At 32.3% G+C, this 17,720-nt stretch overlaps 3 protein-coding genes across 3 annotated transcripts; 1 reads left to right on the top strand and 2 right to left on the bottom strand.

Annotated features, from left to right (window-relative positions):
- Positions 1-1,932: 1,932 nt before the first annotated feature.
- Positions 1,933-7,294, top strand: LOC106752589 (shewanella-like protein phosphatase 1). Its single transcript, XM_014634303.2, has 10 exons — positions 1,933-2,280; positions 2,819-2,919; positions 3,172-3,285; positions 3,557-3,769; positions 5,169-5,304; positions 5,409-5,584; positions 5,818-5,906; positions 6,092-6,161; positions 6,423-6,533; positions 6,950-7,294. The coding sequence occupies exons 1-9, from the start codon at positions 2,073-2,075 to the stop codon at positions 6,507-6,509; spliced, it is 1,194 nt and encodes a 397-aa protein (XP_014489789.1). The 5' UTR covers positions 1,933-2,072; the 3' UTR covers positions 6,510-6,533; positions 6,950-7,294.
- Positions 7,295-8,151: 857 nt separating this feature from the next.
- Positions 8,152-12,517, bottom strand: LOC106752588 (mitoferrin). Its single transcript, XM_014634302.2, has 2 exons — positions 11,504-12,517; positions 8,152-8,739 (listed from the first exon to the last, which is right to left on the bottom strand). Exons 1-2 carry the CDS (start codon positions 12,260-12,262, stop codon positions 8,524-8,526), a joined length of 975 nt encoding a protein of 324 aa, XP_014489788.1. The 5' UTR covers positions 12,263-12,517; the 3' UTR covers positions 8,152-8,523.
- Positions 12,518-14,589: 2,072 nt separating this feature from the next.
- LOC106752605 (ALA-interacting subunit 3-like) lies at positions 14,590-15,217 on the bottom strand. The gene is made up of 2 exons (XM_014634317.1): positions 15,094-15,217; positions 14,590-14,939 (listed from the first exon to the last, which is right to left on the bottom strand). Exons 1-2 carry the CDS (start codon positions 15,215-15,217, stop codon positions 14,590-14,592), a joined length of 474 nt encoding a protein of 157 aa, XP_014489803.1.
- Between the last annotated feature and the right edge of the window lie 2,503 nt (positions 15,218-17,720).

The following is a 17,720-nucleotide window of genomic DNA, read 5'->3' as shown; positions in this document are numbered from 1 at the left end:
TACAAATAGAACCAAGAAAAAAAGGGTAGAAAATTTATTTACTCAAAAGGAGAAATTGATCGGTCTAAATTGAAAAATTTGTCGTGAAGATCACTTATACAGTCTTAGATCTTCAATATCAGGAAATGAGAAAGAAAGGAGTGAAGTCACAAAGCTCTAGAAAAATTGCTTTAAGAGAGATTGTGTATTTTGAAATAGTGAAATTTTTTATAACAAAATTGTTTATATTAAATCATTTTAGTCTTAAAATAGTCGTTTCTCATTATTTTTAAACCAATATAAATTTTAATATACAATTTTTTAAACTTTTACATCATATGCTAGGGAATTAGTTTCAAGGTTTAAAAAATGAATGAATGCTTTTAATCAATTACATTATTAATATAATTGATTAAATTTCTCAAAAAAATTTCTTCTATATAAATTCATTCCTCTTTATGAGGGAGTTTTGCTGGAAAATTGTTTGTTCTTCAAAGACTTCATCAAAATTAATTGGTTCTAGGAGGATTTTGCTTGGTATTAGATGTTCTTGTAAAATATGCACAAATATTGTATTCATTCTTTTTTCTTTTTTAGTTTTCAAACTTGTTATGTTGTTATTAGTGTGTAAGTGATTATTTTCGTGCAATTAGTTGTAGCTTTACATTAGGGTATTGATCTTGATAGGTTTGTTAAGAAGTTCTTTGTGTTTTATAGTTTGAGATTTTTAGGTTTATTAATAGTCTTGTAAACTATATATGATATAGTGAAATTCTTCCACCCCATGTTGCTAGTAAAAAAATTGGATATATAATCTTTTGAATTAAAACCTGTATAAATTTGTGTGTTCTTTTATCTTTCTTTTCCTATTCTTTTTTATCTTAAAAGTTTAAAAAGGCTCAATAATCAATGTAACTTGTTAATTGATTAAAAAGATTGTAAAAACTAATTTCAAAAATTAAAATAATTCAAGTTTGTGAAAAATCAATTCACCTCCTTTAAGAATATTAATAAAATCTGGTCTAAGAATTAGTAATCATAAGATAATCGATTAAAGATCCTTTAAATATGGTTAATATCTCACAAAGTTTGCTGAAGGGCATCCATAAAACTATCGTTAGTTGTTGGAGAAAATTAGTCGTTTTGGAAAATATAAATGAAAATCTTGTTATAATCTATTTATAAGGGTTTGTAGGATGCAATTGTAAATGGATTTTTTCAACCTACCAAATTAAAGTTTTTCCTCACTACGAAAAACATTATGATGTTAGGATGAAAAACATTATATCTTCTGCTATAATTTTGGATGAATTCTCCGTAATTTTTTGTTTGTAAATTAATAAAGAAAATGTGAAACATTTTGGAAGCAAATGAGAAAACGGCTTAAGTAAAAATCTAGAGAAAATATTATCGTCTAAAAATATGAAATGTTTAATCAATTCAAATATAAAAAATAAAAAAATTGAATGTTAATATTTACTTTTTTTTAGTTAAAGTGTATAAATAAATTTAGATATTTATTTTACATAATTTCAACATTTAATTCAGTTTATGGTTTTAAAAATTGAATTTACCTACCCGCAGTTTTAAGAATTATCTCAATGTATTCCTTTTAAATTAATATAACGACATGCACAATTTAATTAATAAACAATGCCACGCTTATATTTATAAATATCTAGATTGTTCATCACATTTAGTTTAGATATTTAAATAAAATAATGCTAAAATACTTCGTTGTTTTAAAGCAGAACAAATATTTTGAAAGATAACTAAATTTCTATATTTTTTGAAATTTAAATACTAATTCATTAATTTTAAAAAGTAATAAATATTTCTAAAAAAAATAAAGAACCAAAAACATTTTTTCTAGCTAAAAATTGAAAGAAAAAAAATTATGAAGCTAAGAGGGAAGCACATTAAAATGCTATCTTTATCTTCTATTAGTTCTCACGTACGGTAAACGAACACATATACCAAATGCTTGGCTGAGGATCCTTCTGTGTCAGACAACAGTGTCCTTTTATGGTTTCATTCAAAACACTGTAATCAATGGCAACATAATACCAATAATCAAATGATCTTCAAAACCTATGGCATCACTGTGTTTAAACTCATTTCCAGTTCCACCGTCATCTCTTCCTCGCAAACCAACAGAAACTTCTCTTTCTTCTTCTTCATATCCTTCTTTGCTTGTTGATAGCAACGACAACAACTACAATCACAGTGCTTTGAAACCCATTGTTGTCACTGGAGACCCCCCAACTTTTGTTTCTGCTCCTGGTCGCAGAATTCTTGCTGGTTTGCTTTTCTTATTCCCACTTTGTTTTTGTGGAATTAATCTATTTGCTCTTGTATAAACCCTTGAATAGTTGCGTTGTTGGTTTGTTGGTCTTACTTTGAATAAAAAAGAAAATGAAATTTTAAAGCTTCCCACTGTTATCTTTAAAGTATATAACTTTGGCTTAATGCTTTGAATTATATTGATTTGGGTGGTTAGAATGTGAATTATATAGCGACTTGTGATGGTTTGAATGTAAACTGCTAAGTTTCATTGTATATGATTTTTGTGTTTAATCTTCTTTGTGTGTTCAGTGAGGAAAAAGAAATGTTATTAGAAAGTTTTCATCCTAATGGAATAGTCTCTCATAATGTGGATCATATGGATTATAAACAAACTTACAATAAATTCTCTAAATCAAAGTGCTGAAGAGTTTCTGTGGGCTGGATGGTGTCCTGTTGATGTTCTTGCTTATCATTTTCTAACCTTTGTCTAGGTATTTATTCAATGTTATGTGTTATTTATGTCTCATTGAAGTTAATTTTCTTCCATATATAGTTGGAGACCTACATGGAGATATTAAGCAAGCTAGGTCTGCTCTTGAAATGGCCGGTGTATTGAGCTCTGATGGTCAAGACTTGTGGACTGGTGGAGAAACTGTATGCTTACTGTCTCTCAAATAGATTGCTCTTAGTATTAATCAGTAGACTCTATTGTGTGCTATTATTGTAGTAGAGTTGTTGAAAGGACTGAGTTTATGAAATGCTCAACTTGTACACATGAAATTGAGAATCTTTATAGTCTTCTACTATCTGCAGTTCTAGCAAAAGTTGAAAAGTATGAAGAAAAAAAAAATATCACAGAATTGAGAGATTCTAACATATGAATTTGTTTTTTCATCCCTGCACTAGGTGTTGATTCAACTTGGAGATATACTAGATCGAGGTGAAGATGAAATTGCCATCTTATCCTTGCTGCGATCGTTGGATAAACAGGCAAAAGCAAACGGTGGAGCTGTGTTTCAGGTTTGTCCTTTCTGACTTTGAAAAGTTTCTGTTACTGATATACAAAATTAAAAGCATTCAAATTAATACCTCCAACAGCTTTATATTATAGTCAATATCAACCAGGATATTGTAAAATCTAAGTGCATTATAGCATTGTTTCCCTTAAAATAGTTTTCGTCGTCATCTAAATTTAAGTGTTAAGTAGAATAGTGTAAACTCTGAAGAAACTAGTTCATTAATTTTTAACTATTATCTTGTAACTTTCCATAACTTTGTTTGCTTCATGTAGGTAAATGGAAATCATGAGACCATGAATGTGGAAGGGGATTTCAGATATGTCGATTCTGGTGGATTTGATGAGTGTAATGATTTCTTAGAATATATGAATGGCTCTGAAGATGACTGGGAACAAACTTTTACTTCCTGGGTTGATGTCTCTCAAAGGTGGAAAGAAGATCGAACAATGTCAAAAAGTTATTGGGGAACTTGGAATTTATTGAAGGTACTATAAATTTCTTTCCCATTTTTCTTTTCTGTCTCATTTTTTTATGTCCCAACAGATGTACTAATTCTTGCTTAATTCATTATATTTTTTAAAATATTTTCATCGAGCATACCCTCTTAAAAAAATTTATATGTATATATATACATCCCTACCCCAAAATCGACATATCAACATACTCGAAAAAGACATGAACAAAAAGAATTCCAAAAGTTAAGTACTTTTCACAAACCAGCTATGCTAAACTATGGCAACTTTAGATCACATGGTTACAAGATTTTGATACCAATTTATGATCCATCTACCCTGAAACCTTAAACTCTTCGGTGAAAACACAATAAGATGTAAATTTTAAAGATTGAGGATTTTTTCTTCATTCATGCGTGCAGGATAAACTGAAAGGAAAAAGGATTTAAATTATACAGAGTAGTTAACTAATTTACACCATGAGTATTATGGAATAGCTCCCTAGTTCACTTAGGAACGTCTACCACACAAAATCGAAAACAGAGATAAAACCACGAGTGCTAGAAATGATAGTAGGCAAACTGATGGCATACCCCTTGCCATGACCTAGCACATTCATGAAGAGTTTGAGACATCTATGAAAGATGGACATCACAAACAGAGGAAGGGGAAGAACAATAATCACACACTGAAGTTAATGTGGTTTGATTGAAGTATTAACGAACTTCAATCTACATCCATGGAAAAATTCACTGTTTCTCAGAGATTACGACTCAGAGGTTTCTCTCTTAGCAAACTCTCACTCAACAATACAACTCATTCCAAAACAAAAGGACCTATGTATATAGTTCTAACTAATACATGAGACACATCTATGCTCATGAGAAAGACACGTGAATAGTTCTTATTAAAAGACAAAACTGAGTAGACACTAGACGATTCTACCAAACTGCACATGGCTTAGAAGACTCTATGCGACTAGTCATCTAACGAGACAGTCTACTAGTTGAAAGTTCCATATCAACTAGAGATAAAACCAATTTAAAGTATATATATGAGTGTAAACCTCACTTTACAAACTAGTTTTGTAAAGATGAATTAGGTTTAAAGTTCATTTTTTAACACTACTCGGATGGTCTACTAAATATAAACACAGAATCATCTAAGACTTGTCAGATGGTCTAGTAACCTTCTAAATAAGATTGTGTTGAGCCAATTCTTCACAATGAGTTTTGTAAATAGATAAAACTAAAATAGACAAGATCTTTGAAACTCACTTTAAATGATTTTAAAGAGTTATATGATCATGTCCTTGTATATGTGGTCATATAGAAATACTTTGTCACCTTTTAAGTACAGGACAAGTTTACTTATTTCAAAAAGAAACATTGTGTCTATGTTTTTTGATGAAGTTTTCCAATTATTAGGACAGAGGCAAAAGGGAGTCATAGCCAGATCAGTCCTCTTTAGGCCTGGTGGGCCTCTTGCACGTGAGCTTGCAAGGCATTCTGTTGTACTTAAGGTCAATGACTGGCTCTTCTGCCATGGTGGACTTCTTCCTCACCATGGTAAATATTTTCTGCCATTTTGATTTTGTTTAACTTGAGATTAATTTTTCACTTGAGAATTATATGCTGTATTGCTATATTTTCATCCTTTTTGTTTCCCGTAGTTGCATATGGTTTAGAGAGGATGAATAAAGAAGTGTCTGAGTGGATGAGAGGTCTTTATGAGAACGACAATGCTCCCAAAATGCCTTTCATTGCCACTAGGGGCTATGATAGTGTTGTTTGGAATCGTTTATACTCAAGAGATGCACCAGATTTGGTGGACTATCAAGCTAAACAGGTAACTATACTGATGACATTGTAATTCTATTCTGTAAGTAATACAAAGATCATATGAGGGATTAATAGAGAAGATTGATTTGTGTCTTGATTTGTAATAATTAGCAGACTTTAAGGCTTGGAATTGGAAAGCCAAATTTCACTCTAAGTTCACAGTTGTTTCTTAAATTATGTCTGATTGTTCTGTGCATCCTTAGCAGACAAATTATGTCCGAAACTGAATTTGATTTCCAGGTAAGTTCCATTCTTGACGAGACACTGCAAGCAGTTGGTGCTAAATCAATGGTGGTCGGGCATACTCCTCAAACTACAGGTGTAAATTGGTAAGAGGAGATATCTCTTCAAATATGGTTAAAATAACCTGAACTTGTTTAAAATCTCAATAATTAGTGTCATACTATACTTGAGTTTTAACTTAAATGGAAAATACAATATTTAAGTCTTCTTGTGCATTGTTGATGGAATAGTTCTATTCTATTTATTGAAACTAGTTCTTTGATTCTTGCAGTAAATACAATTGTAGCATATGGCGTATAGATGTTGGAATGTCCAGTGGAGTTCTTAATTCAAGACCAGAGGTAAAGCAAATCCGTGACCATAATGTAATTATTCAACATTTATATAAAAAAAAAATGATGTTTTTGAGTCAATAGGATTTAAATACTTTGGTTATGTACTAAATATTATAAGAGATAGTCACATTCTTTTCAAGCTTTCTTCTGGATTTCCACGCAGCTCACTTCCCTCAGTTCATGAAGTAAACTCAGTTTATTATGTAGACAGTTCCTGTTTCTTTATAATCATCATCGACATAACTGTAAAGAGTTCATATTTTCCAGGTTCTAGAAATTATAGATAATCAAGCAAGAGTTATAAGGTGCAAAAGGGACCGACACAGTGAACTTCAAGCTGCTGCATATACTTAAGGGACAAACAAAATGATTTTACAGGTATATTGATTAAAAGTTGATTGATTGTTGTGTTACTTAGTTGAAATGTTGGAAGTAATTGTTACTCATAGACAATATACTTTGGAAGTTGAAAAATTCTACCAAATAATGGTTCCCTCCGCCTATTAAATTTATATATAGTTAATGTTTGATTCCATATACTCTTGACGAGAAGATGCTGTAAAACTTAAATATTATATATAGTTCATTTTGCCCTGATATTTGTTAATTGTTTTTCTATCTTGAAATGTAACTTTAAGCTGTTATAATCAATATTTCCCAACTTGTTTTGAACATTCTTATAGNTGTGGTTCAATTTCATGTCTTGAAAATGATGTATTTCGCACATTAGTGATTTAATTAGTAGGAAGTAGTAGCAAAGTTTTCATTGATAAATTTCTGTTGTGCTTTTGCAGGAGGTAACATTGGCAAATTTATCCTATTCCTGCCACTTATTAGTTGTTTGATTCCCATAGGCTATGTGAAGACAGGATCAGTATACCAATTTTGGCAACCAAACAAATCCTGAGAAATTCCAAGCCAGACATTGATGTTTCCAGTGAGATGTAATCTTTGTGACTGGCTTGAAGACAGATGAAAATAGCATCTACAAAAGGGAAAGAAGGAAAAAGGAGAGGATAAAATAATCCAAACACTGTACATTGTACTTCTAAATAAGTTGAATTATCACCAATTACATTAACCAGTCAACGTATGCATGTTCTCTAACTAATAATATTTGTTCTCATTTCACACTCTTATGACTAACCTGTTGAAGTAGTTGGTACCTATTCGGAGTTCATGAGTATAAGTTGTTGGATGTTCATACACCAAATCAAAAACATTCAAATAAATCAATGAGTGTTTGTGCTTTTAAACTGTAAGCATTTATTGCTTTTTTTAAGTGTTTCTTAGAATTGATTTTTAAGAATTGATTTCAATACCAAATCAAATGTATCTGTGCATCGTACAGTTTAATTTTATCTCAATAGGTTATTAGTCAAGTCAATGATTTACTACACAAGAATAATTAGTTGTCAAATTTAGAAGGACAAGGATTGATGTAAGATAAGTATAAGAAAATAGTATCCAAGAGTCATAATTTACGTAAGATGCACATTAGAATAGTTAGAATACCATGAATTACTCAGATCTACTTCATTAAGAAAATGCATATTATAATAATTAATTAATATCTGTCATCGTCCTTACAAAATATTGTTTATATAATAATTTTGCATTATATGCTGGCCATTCATTTTAACATCCATTCTCCCTATTATATATCTGAATCGCAACATTCACGACTGCATAACATTAAGATTATAACAAAAAAATTAATTCCACATTCTTAAACTTATAAACCTAACATGATACTCTTCTTTTTATCTCCATTTTCCTTTTACTTTTAAGTTTCAAAATTCAAATCATCTATTGAAAATAATATCACCGACTTCGCATCCAGCTTGTTGAACAACCTTTGGCAAGAATAACCACGAAAACTGTCCTGCATATTTATCGTCAAACGCTTCTAGTAGGAGAAACTAACATAAAAGTGGAATGGATGCCCAATCCTACCAGACTGATCAACCGAGGAACAACTAAAGTGGAATGGATAGATAACAAATGATAGTTTAAGCCAAGAAATGAAATCCATAAATTTCAGAGTATCATAAAATTGAGCATAACTAAAACTTACAATTGCATAACTAAGGCAAAAATTTCATGTGGTGTACAAGCGTTTGAATGGAACAATGTTCTTAGAAAAAACCTAAACCGGAGGAAAAATCATAATTGAAACCTGGCAATGTGTACACGACAAGTTCTCCATTCGTTGCTTAATCTGAAGCTTCTGTATATTATTTGGGGTTTGAACGCAGAACTTAAAATGCTTGATTGCTTTCACCCCGTTTGTGGCATTTTATCGGTGTTGACAGACACAATCATCTATAATGGAACCGAAGAATAATGAATATTCTAATTCTGATATTTAGGTAACAGTGCCAACGTCTTTCTGCTGATTGAAATCTTGGAAAAAGGACTTTCCAGCTTCATATGTAGACCAGCAAATAGCAGCTGCAGGAGCATGAAAGAGCATCCTTGGAATCCATCCTCGCATGAGCCCTCTATACCCATCTTTTTTCACTATTGTTTTAATAACATCCTTAATTGATCCACTTTTGAACCTATCGCAACCACAGACACCCTACAACATTAACCACGTCAAGTTAATATCCAAGAAAAGGAAATATTAAAAAAATTGTTTGATTACCCCTGCTTCACCGTCTTCCCAAAAGCTTATCAAATCAAATTCATATAATAAAAGTTGTTACACAATCTTCCAGCTAAAGTATTGACTTAATTAGCACCATATCACACCACAACAACAACAATAATAGTAATAATAAAAATCATGACATTAGTGCAGAAAACTCAATTCAATTTGAAACATATTTTTGTTTGAAATTATAACGATACTCTTATTTGAATGGTCTTTTAAACCTAAAATAATCCCTATATAAACAATGAAAAGATGATATAATAATCCCCACATAATATTTGAAAGGATGCTGATCGAGGCATGATCTTGTTTGCTCCTCAATCTACATATGATTCTGCAGAATCATAAAATGAAATCATCCCATTTTAAGAGCAAAAAGTGCAAAAAAATTTGAATGAAACATGCGGCGAAATTCCAACCAAACATTGTCATCGGTCACTAGCTCCGCCATCGTCAGAATAACTCCAATTGAACACTGTTTTGTCTGATTAAAGCTCTATATTTCATGGGCTCAAGTGATTGGGTGGATGGGAATTTGCTTATAGGTTCAACGTTTATTTTCTTAAGAGCCAAAATAACAGCATTAAACTTCAATAAATTTTAAAAAGGTTAGCATGGGGATAGACACCCTACATCTTTCGCATCCTCTTATCATATTTCCAGCTGCTTACCTTGTCATCACTTTCTTAATTAAATAAATCTTTGTTGAACTTCCATTCTCTATGTTTTAACTCATATCTCACTTCTCATACATACAAAACAGTATAGCTCTTTCCTTATTATGTTAATCAGGTATAAATTGTAAACTTAAGTTTTATCATCTCTATCTCTCTGCATTAAAATTATTTTAAGTGGATTTTAAACCTAACTCAATCCCACAAAACCGGCTTGTAACGTGAAATTTGCATCCACTTATATACTCTAAATTGGTCTTATCTCTAATCGACGTGGGACTTCCAATACAACCCCTCACGTCAAGATATATACATTTCGAGCGTGAGACTAGACATTAATGAGTGGTCCACTTATATACTCTAAATTGGTCTTATCTCTAATCGACGTGGGACTTCCAATACAACCCCTCACGTCAAGATATATACATTTCGAGCGTGAGACTAGACATTAATGAGTGGTCTGATAGTAGCCAGATAGCGGATGGAACACTATGCCCAACAAACAACAATTATTGTTAGGATAGACTCTAATTTGATTCTAATACCATGTTAAGAAGTGAACTTTAAATCTAACTCAACTCTACAAAACTGACTTGTAAAGTGAGGTTTGAACCCACTTATATACTCTAAATTAGTCTTATCTCTAGTCGATGTGAGACTTCCAACATACACAAAACCAGAGTAAAATCACAGCTCAAATGTTGGTTGATGAGAGTTGTTATATTCTATTAAAGAAGCATGTGTTAACAAATTAGATGGCAGTGTACAACTACCATATGTCATTCTGATTAGCTATTTAAAATTTTATCATTTTAATAATAAATATGTCCTTAATTAGAATACACTAGTGACCTACTGGCATCCACTTTCATTTTTTTTTTTCTATTTAGACAGAGGAAGATAATTCATCATCCAGAAAGTGGTCAAGTACAACGAAGTCAAGGGTACCAAATAATAAATCCTGAAGAACATAATAGACCTAGAAAGTGAACTAAGAATGCAGCAAGGCTTCCCAAACTCTCTGCAGTCCTAAGCAAAGAGACCCAGAGCACAACACAACACAACTCATTATGGACCATCTGAGGCAGCATTTTGTGCAGTGTCCCATTACTCACCAAGCCCATACTCTAAGGTGTGTTGACACATGAATCAACATCCTTATTTGACTTTTTAAAACGAAATTCTTATTTACAGTTAAACTACTTAGTGCGAAATGTTCTACCACAGTTTTCTAAAGTTATCCTCTGTTGGAATCATTATCTATAGGTGTTATCATTTAGGCTAGTCTGCAGAAGTCTAATGGTTTTTTACCTAGTTCTGTTCCTAGTAGTCTAGGACAGTCTCTTGACCTTCTATCTCCCTATTGTATCATCTCTTTGTTATTATAAATAGCAGAACATGAGAGGGATAATTAAGCCCTCAAGATTATATTTTTATCAGTTTTAATCTCAAGTTCCTCTACCTATTTTAACCGTTCCCAAAGTCTCAGTCGTTGTACAAGAATTGCATATGAAAATGCCAAAGAAGCACAAAGAACATACCCCAAAACTAAAAAACAGAAACATAAGCCAACATTACTATCCCATACTAGTACAGATGGAAATAAAGGAAATGTAATACAAAACCTAAGCCTCGTTCAAATGTGATTATCACACTCTGGTTTGATCTAAATACTGCTATCCATTTAATTTCCACGCCACAGCCACATTTTTTTATAAGCATTCACAGCATTCAATATATTGAATCCTAAGGGAAAGGTAGTACAAAAGACCTTAGCCTCGTTCAAATGCAATTACCACAGTCTCAAATTCAATAAAATACTGGAATCAACTTCATTTTCCATACCACAGCCACATTGTTAATATACTAAACCTTAAAGGCAAGCACTAAACAATTCAAAATTCTAGTGTACAAAAAGTCATATCCTACATTCAAAACTACTTAACGAGTAAGAAAATGTCAAATCTGTAAAATATCAACAACTACGATGATAACAATTAGTATTACAACTATACCTGACACTGCAATTGAGTCTTCACAACATCCAGAGGCGTCGTAACAGCGGCAGCCAAGGCTCCGGCCGCAGCACCGGCAGTGGCATGCACAATTAACCGTTCATCATCAACACTCTCGGGCGAGACCTCCATGAGACCACGTTTTGCGGCCTCATATGTCGTGAAATGCACAGCTGTGAAAGGGGCGTTCATCAACACAGTAGTCCTATAAGAGGCGTAGAACGCCCGAAACCCTTCCTCGCTCATAACCCTTCTCACACAATCCCAAACCCCCTTGTACCCACTATTCCCCAGCTGCAGCCTCTGCTTCACCATGTCCATCGGCGTAAACACGGCATCGCTGGCCACGGTGGCGCAGACACCAGAGGCCGCGTGTGCGGCAGCGTTGTTAGGGTTCCCCTCTGATAAACGCTTCTTGCAGGTCTCGTAGACAGAGAAATAGACGGCATGGGCCGGGCCAGCGCCAAGGCCCATTGCGCCTATTCCACGGTAAAGGGCGGATGGGCCCTCAGATTGGAGAATGGACTTCAGGGCTTGACGGACAGTGCCGGTTTTGACCGGGCAAGAGCCCAAGGCCTGCATGCGGGTCTTAACGGTGTCAACGGGAAACATCGCCATGTGCTCGACACAGCCGGCAACAGATCCGGCCATCATGAACTGCCAGAAGTGGAGACCGTCATGAGTTGACACCTTTAGGTCCGCGTGAAAATCGGGGCGGAAATCTGCGTTCTGGAACTTCGCCCTAGCATCCGTCGCCATTGAAGAACCCAAGAAACCAAAAGAGAAAATTCAATAAATTAAAAATTAAAGTGATTAGGTAAGAGGGTATGGTTTTAGGGTTTTCTTGTATCATAAAAGGTTGTTGCTGCCGATAACATATTGGGAAGGTGATGAGTGTGAGAAGAAAGAAAGTTACTTTCTTTGCAGTTTCTCAACTGGTAATCGATGATAAGAGAATTGGGAAGTCTAAGATGGTGGGTGGATTCAATATTGCGTATAGAACTTTGTATATGCTATAATTTGATAAGTTAATTTACATATATTGGTTAGGGTTCCAATTTTTTGGGAAAGTGATTTTTTTTTTTCAATGTTCACGTGATTGGAAAAATATTTTACCTTGGTAAATTATGGTACTATGTTTGTTATCTTCTATCTTATTTATTAGATTAATTTATCTTTAAAAAGTTTCTTTTCATCTTTGTCAACTAATTTTATCCTTTTGAAATCCTTGTCGTTTATAATTTGTTAACATATTTTGCAGAAAAATTGTTTCCTGATTTTTTATGAACAAGTCAATAATATATCATAAATGTTTTTAATTTGAATAATTTTTATTTTATGCTTATTGAACATTAAATGAATCTTTTCCAGTAAACAAATATTTGTATAAATAAATAAATCATGTTATATGTATCTGAAGTGCTCCATAACCTTACAAACTTTTAACCCACCACACATATACTATTATTAGATAACTTAAGATAGAAGATTAGGTGTAAAAACCACTGAAAATATCACAATCTATTACTCAGAGAAAAAAAAAACTTTGGTCAACGAAAATATTTGTCAATACAAAAATATCAATTAAAATTTCTGAAGGAAGGAAAGAAAGAAAGAGAACCAAAGTTTTTAAAAGGGAGTTAGTAGTTGAATTGATAAAAAAAATGGTTCAAACCTGATTAAATCTATAGTACTTAAATGTGTATATTTTTAAATTATGCAGTAATAATATATATATATATATATATATATATATATATATATATATTAAATTGGATCAATAAAAAGTATCTTTTAGCAAGTACTACTGGGATTTTAGATACCTTGATTTGTGAGATTGTGAGATCCGAATTTTTTTTTTTTTTCATATAATATTACACATATGTTTCTGCTATATCAGAATAAATGCTAAAGTGAATGAGAATACAATTTTCAAAAGAGTATTCCTTAAGGTATATGCTGCAACTGTATTAACTGTAAAAAGCAAAAAACTAACCTTAGTGGATATGGATTATATATTTGCACCACTTACGTTACAACAAGAGTATAGGAAGATGCAAATTATCAATCTATCTAAAGTTTGAGATTGGACACAATTTGAGGTTGTTTTCAACTATGTTTAAAGAATTATTTTCTCCCACCAATGTAGTCCTAAGTTTGAGGAATATATTGTCTTAGTCATCATTTTCAAAGGAGTAATGATACATCAACACGTTCACGTGGCATATACATTTAAATAACATAGATTTTTTTTAAGTTTTTTTTTCAATAATAACTTTTTAGTTTTAATATAAATTAAAAAAGTGAGACTCACATTGTAATTTGAGCGTAAAAATAAGGTTTAATCTTATTAGAAATTTTCATTTTTGTTCAAAATCTTAAATATGTCTTTTTTCTTTTTTGCGTATCAATTGGATCCTTATTATTATATATTTGATTCAATTAAAAGTTTATCGTCAAATTCATTTAACAGTAGTTTAATATTTGGTAACGTGGCATACTCACTTGAATGAATAATGACATCTAAGATTAAAATTGAATTTTGTTTTAAAAAACTTTTAAAAAGAGAGGTGATATCAAATTGAAGGATGGACAAAGATGGAAAGATAAAAAATTTTAGGGGTTGTCTGTACACTTGAAATGCAAAAAAAAAAAGAATTAGGAATTTTTATGATTAGGATTAGTTACTTTGTTTGAAGAGATGGATAATGAATTGCATAAGTGACATTTTGCTGGCAAGATTTATGTGATTTCAATCCCTCACATAATGAAAATGTTATTTGTTAGTAGTTGGAAGTCCAAAAGGAGAAAAGGACGCATAAAACAGAGAAGAGAAACCAAAAGTAAACGGAGAGAGGTAGATGTTGTTAGAAGGTGAGTTTTTTAGCCTAACTCAACCCTACAAAATCGGCTTGTAAGGTGAGGTTTGCACCTCACTTATATATTATAAATTGAACTTATCTCTAGTCGATGTGGGACTTCCAACACACCCCCTTCACGCCGAGGTATAGACATCTCGTGCGTGATAGTAGAAATTGATGCATGGATTATATGGTGAAATAAAAAAGAAAAAAAAAAGGAAAACCTCAAAAGCTAATTTCTGCGGGTACGATTGCCATTCCATTTACTGAATCTTCAGGGTCACAACCACTTCTTGAGTTAGCATTTTTGGAATCCCTCAGCTGATAATCATTTTGGCTTTTAACATTCCGCCTATGATTCTGGTAAAAGTTGTCAAGCTGGTAGTAAACATAGATAGGAGACTTCATACGCTTGTCCACACGTAGCGTCCTATTGCAGGGCTTTTCACCAGGAGTCTGAATGTATGCCACCTTGTCTATCACATTTGGTGGTATGCAATGAGAGTCATACCTATCAATAATCTCAACAGCATCATGCGAAGCAATTAGCGAAGCAACTCCAATGGGAATGAACACTAGGGTGACAATCAAGAAGACTGAAATAACTGCTCCTGTTAGTGTCGTTTCCGAACCGAGAGGGGTTCTCCCTCACATGCGAAGAAAAAAAGCAAAGAAGATTTGGCATCTTGGCTGGCATTGCCTCCGGCGGTGAACGACGGTGATGGTAACATAACGTCTTAGCCAGTGACCGACGGTGGCTGGTCTCGTCAGTGATAAGAAGTATGCGTTCCAGGGATCGTTTCCCTTCGAGCACGAGAAGAGCAAAAGGGGTTTTGATGCCATGGCCGGCCATGGGTCTAGCGGTGAGCGATTGAATCGATAACAGCTTGGACGGCGACTCGCTACGTCCGGTTCGGTGGGGGCGACAGTGGGCTAGCGGAGGAGATTCTACAATTCATTATTCAGAACAAAGATTCGATTTTCCCCTTCAAACGAACTCTAATCCCAATTTTTTTTATCTTTACACCTTTGTCATTCTCTCAATCTGATGTCATCTCTTTTCATAAAAAATTTTTAAAACAAAATTTAATTTTAATGTCACTTTACCAAACATTAAACGGTCCTTAGATAAATTTGATAATAGACCTCTAATTAGATCAAATTAGAAGAAAAGAAAAGAAATATATTTAAGATTTTGAACAAAAATAAGACTTACGATGAAATTAAACCTAAAAATAAAAAAGTCGTATCAAATATTTTATCTTTCGAAAACTTTATAAATGTGCCATTTTTGCCTTATCAACATCACTCTTTTATTTCTGACTGATTAGTTGCAAAATCCATGAAAAGTGATAATAATGAAGAGATTATAGGAGTAAATCTGAAATAAATTTTGATTAAATAAAATTGAAGCAAAGATGAAGAGAAATTATAATATTTATAAGAAGAGAATGTTTTACAATTACAACACAAATGAAGTAAACTATACATTTTGTGGGTTCTAAAAGGTGGTCACAATTTTTGTAGTAAACTATACATTTTCTCACATATTTTCATAAACAAATTATTTTAGTCTAGAAAAACAAAAAATTGAATCTTCTTGTACTTTTTTATCATCTAAACATCTTGTTCAATCAGTCTTTTATATAACTCAAAACTCCTATTCTACTACATGGTATTTGAGTTATAAGGTAACGCAACACTTTTTAGAATCTTCATATTACAATTTACTTACAATAAAAAATAGAAGGTTTAGGTAAAAAAAAAATATTGAAAGTCATTTTATAGAATTATGTGTAATTTTTCTCTCTTTTTTCTAATAATTTTTCAGAAAACATTTAAGCTTTTAATACCATATTAAAGTCTTAACAGTAAAGAAAATTATTAGAGTGATTACAGAATAAATTTTAATTGAACACTGGTAAGGCAAAATTAGATTAGAAAAAAGATATGGTATATTTTCGCACAATAAAAATTAATTTCCAAAAGTTAGTTGTTTTTATAGATTATAGTAAGTGTTTATATTCACATATTATAAAAAATAATTTATTTTAATTAAATAATAATAAATGATAATTAAGAGAAAAAAAAAACACTCAAATTCTAAGAGCATTTTAGTCGTGACAAATTAACCTGCTGAAGACATGATAACTGTGGCATATGGACTAAAAATAAGTATAAGTATATATATGCTAAAAGAATAAATTTAAGCATACAAGTTGACATGTGATTAAATACTATGTTAACATTTAATGTAAAACTTGAGAAAAGAAAGAGTGGGAATTGACATATGACAGCAGCAGAAGGGTTGAAATTTTTAAAACCACTTCAATTTTTAAAACCCCTTATTCCAACTTCTTCTTCTCCCTGGCTTTGCACTCTCTCCATTCTTCTTCAGAAATCTAATTCATAGGCTCTGCTTACCAGGAAATTCCTAGGAATTTAGGTTTCAGGAGCATCGCTTCTAATTGTTGGGTTCTCTGTTTTCATCCGGTAAGTATTCCTTTCTTTTCCCCTTTAAATTAGGAAGATGATCATGCAATGGTTATTTTGTATGTGGTTGATTTAGGTCTTTCTTCAATATTCTAGTTCTTATATTACTTAAGAAAATGACTCTATCTCCAATTTAGGGATTTATAGGTGTTGTCAACTTTCCTAGGATGCCTTTGGATTTTCTCTTGAATTTAGTCGCTGGAAATTTAAGGTAAGGGAAGCTTGGGCTTTATGTCAAATTTTTTTATCTTGCATGTGTGTTAATTATGATCGGGTATACAATTTAAATGATGTATGTCTGGTTTGGATGGTAAAGTAGTTTCTATTAAATTGAACTGATTTCATCTGATATGATAGAATCCATGTACATGATGAATGTAATTTTGTATCTATGACTGTCTGATTGGGAAAATGAATTGATGTTGATGAATTATTGATTTAGTATTGTTTGATTTACTGGGAATGATTTTGATCTCATAAAGCCTGTTTGAAAAAGGGAGAAACTGTTAGTTCTTTGATTGATTAGAAATTTTAAGGGTATTGGAAGGGAAGTGTCATAGTCAATTTGAGTAAGATAGACTAGGAACTGTTTTAGAAGTTTGGGGTATTTTAGATAGGGCAAATATGACTTATAGGAGGTATTAGAATGATAAAAAATAGTCTAAAATGATAAAATTAGAATTGAGCACTTAGACTAATAAAAATGAGTAATTGCTCAATTATGCAGTTTTAGGGTGCTACAGATCATGCAGAGTTGCCTAGCGCACTCTGTGCACTCTGCGAAGGGTTGCTAGCAGGAAAAATTCGCACAGCGCACAACTGAGCGAATTATGTGCGGCAGATTGAGTGTTTTTAATGTTTTT

This window comes from Vigna radiata, unplaced genomic scaffold (genome assembly GCF_000741045.1).
Source record: "Vigna radiata var. radiata cultivar VC1973A unplaced genomic scaffold, Vradiata_ver6 scaffold_153, whole genome shotgun sequence".
NCBI classification, from domain to species: domain Eukaryota; kingdom Viridiplantae; phylum Streptophyta; class Magnoliopsida; order Fabales; family Fabaceae; genus Vigna; species Vigna radiata.
Note: the sequence above shows the minus strand (reverse complement) of the source record. Positions and strands in the feature narration are given on the sequence as shown.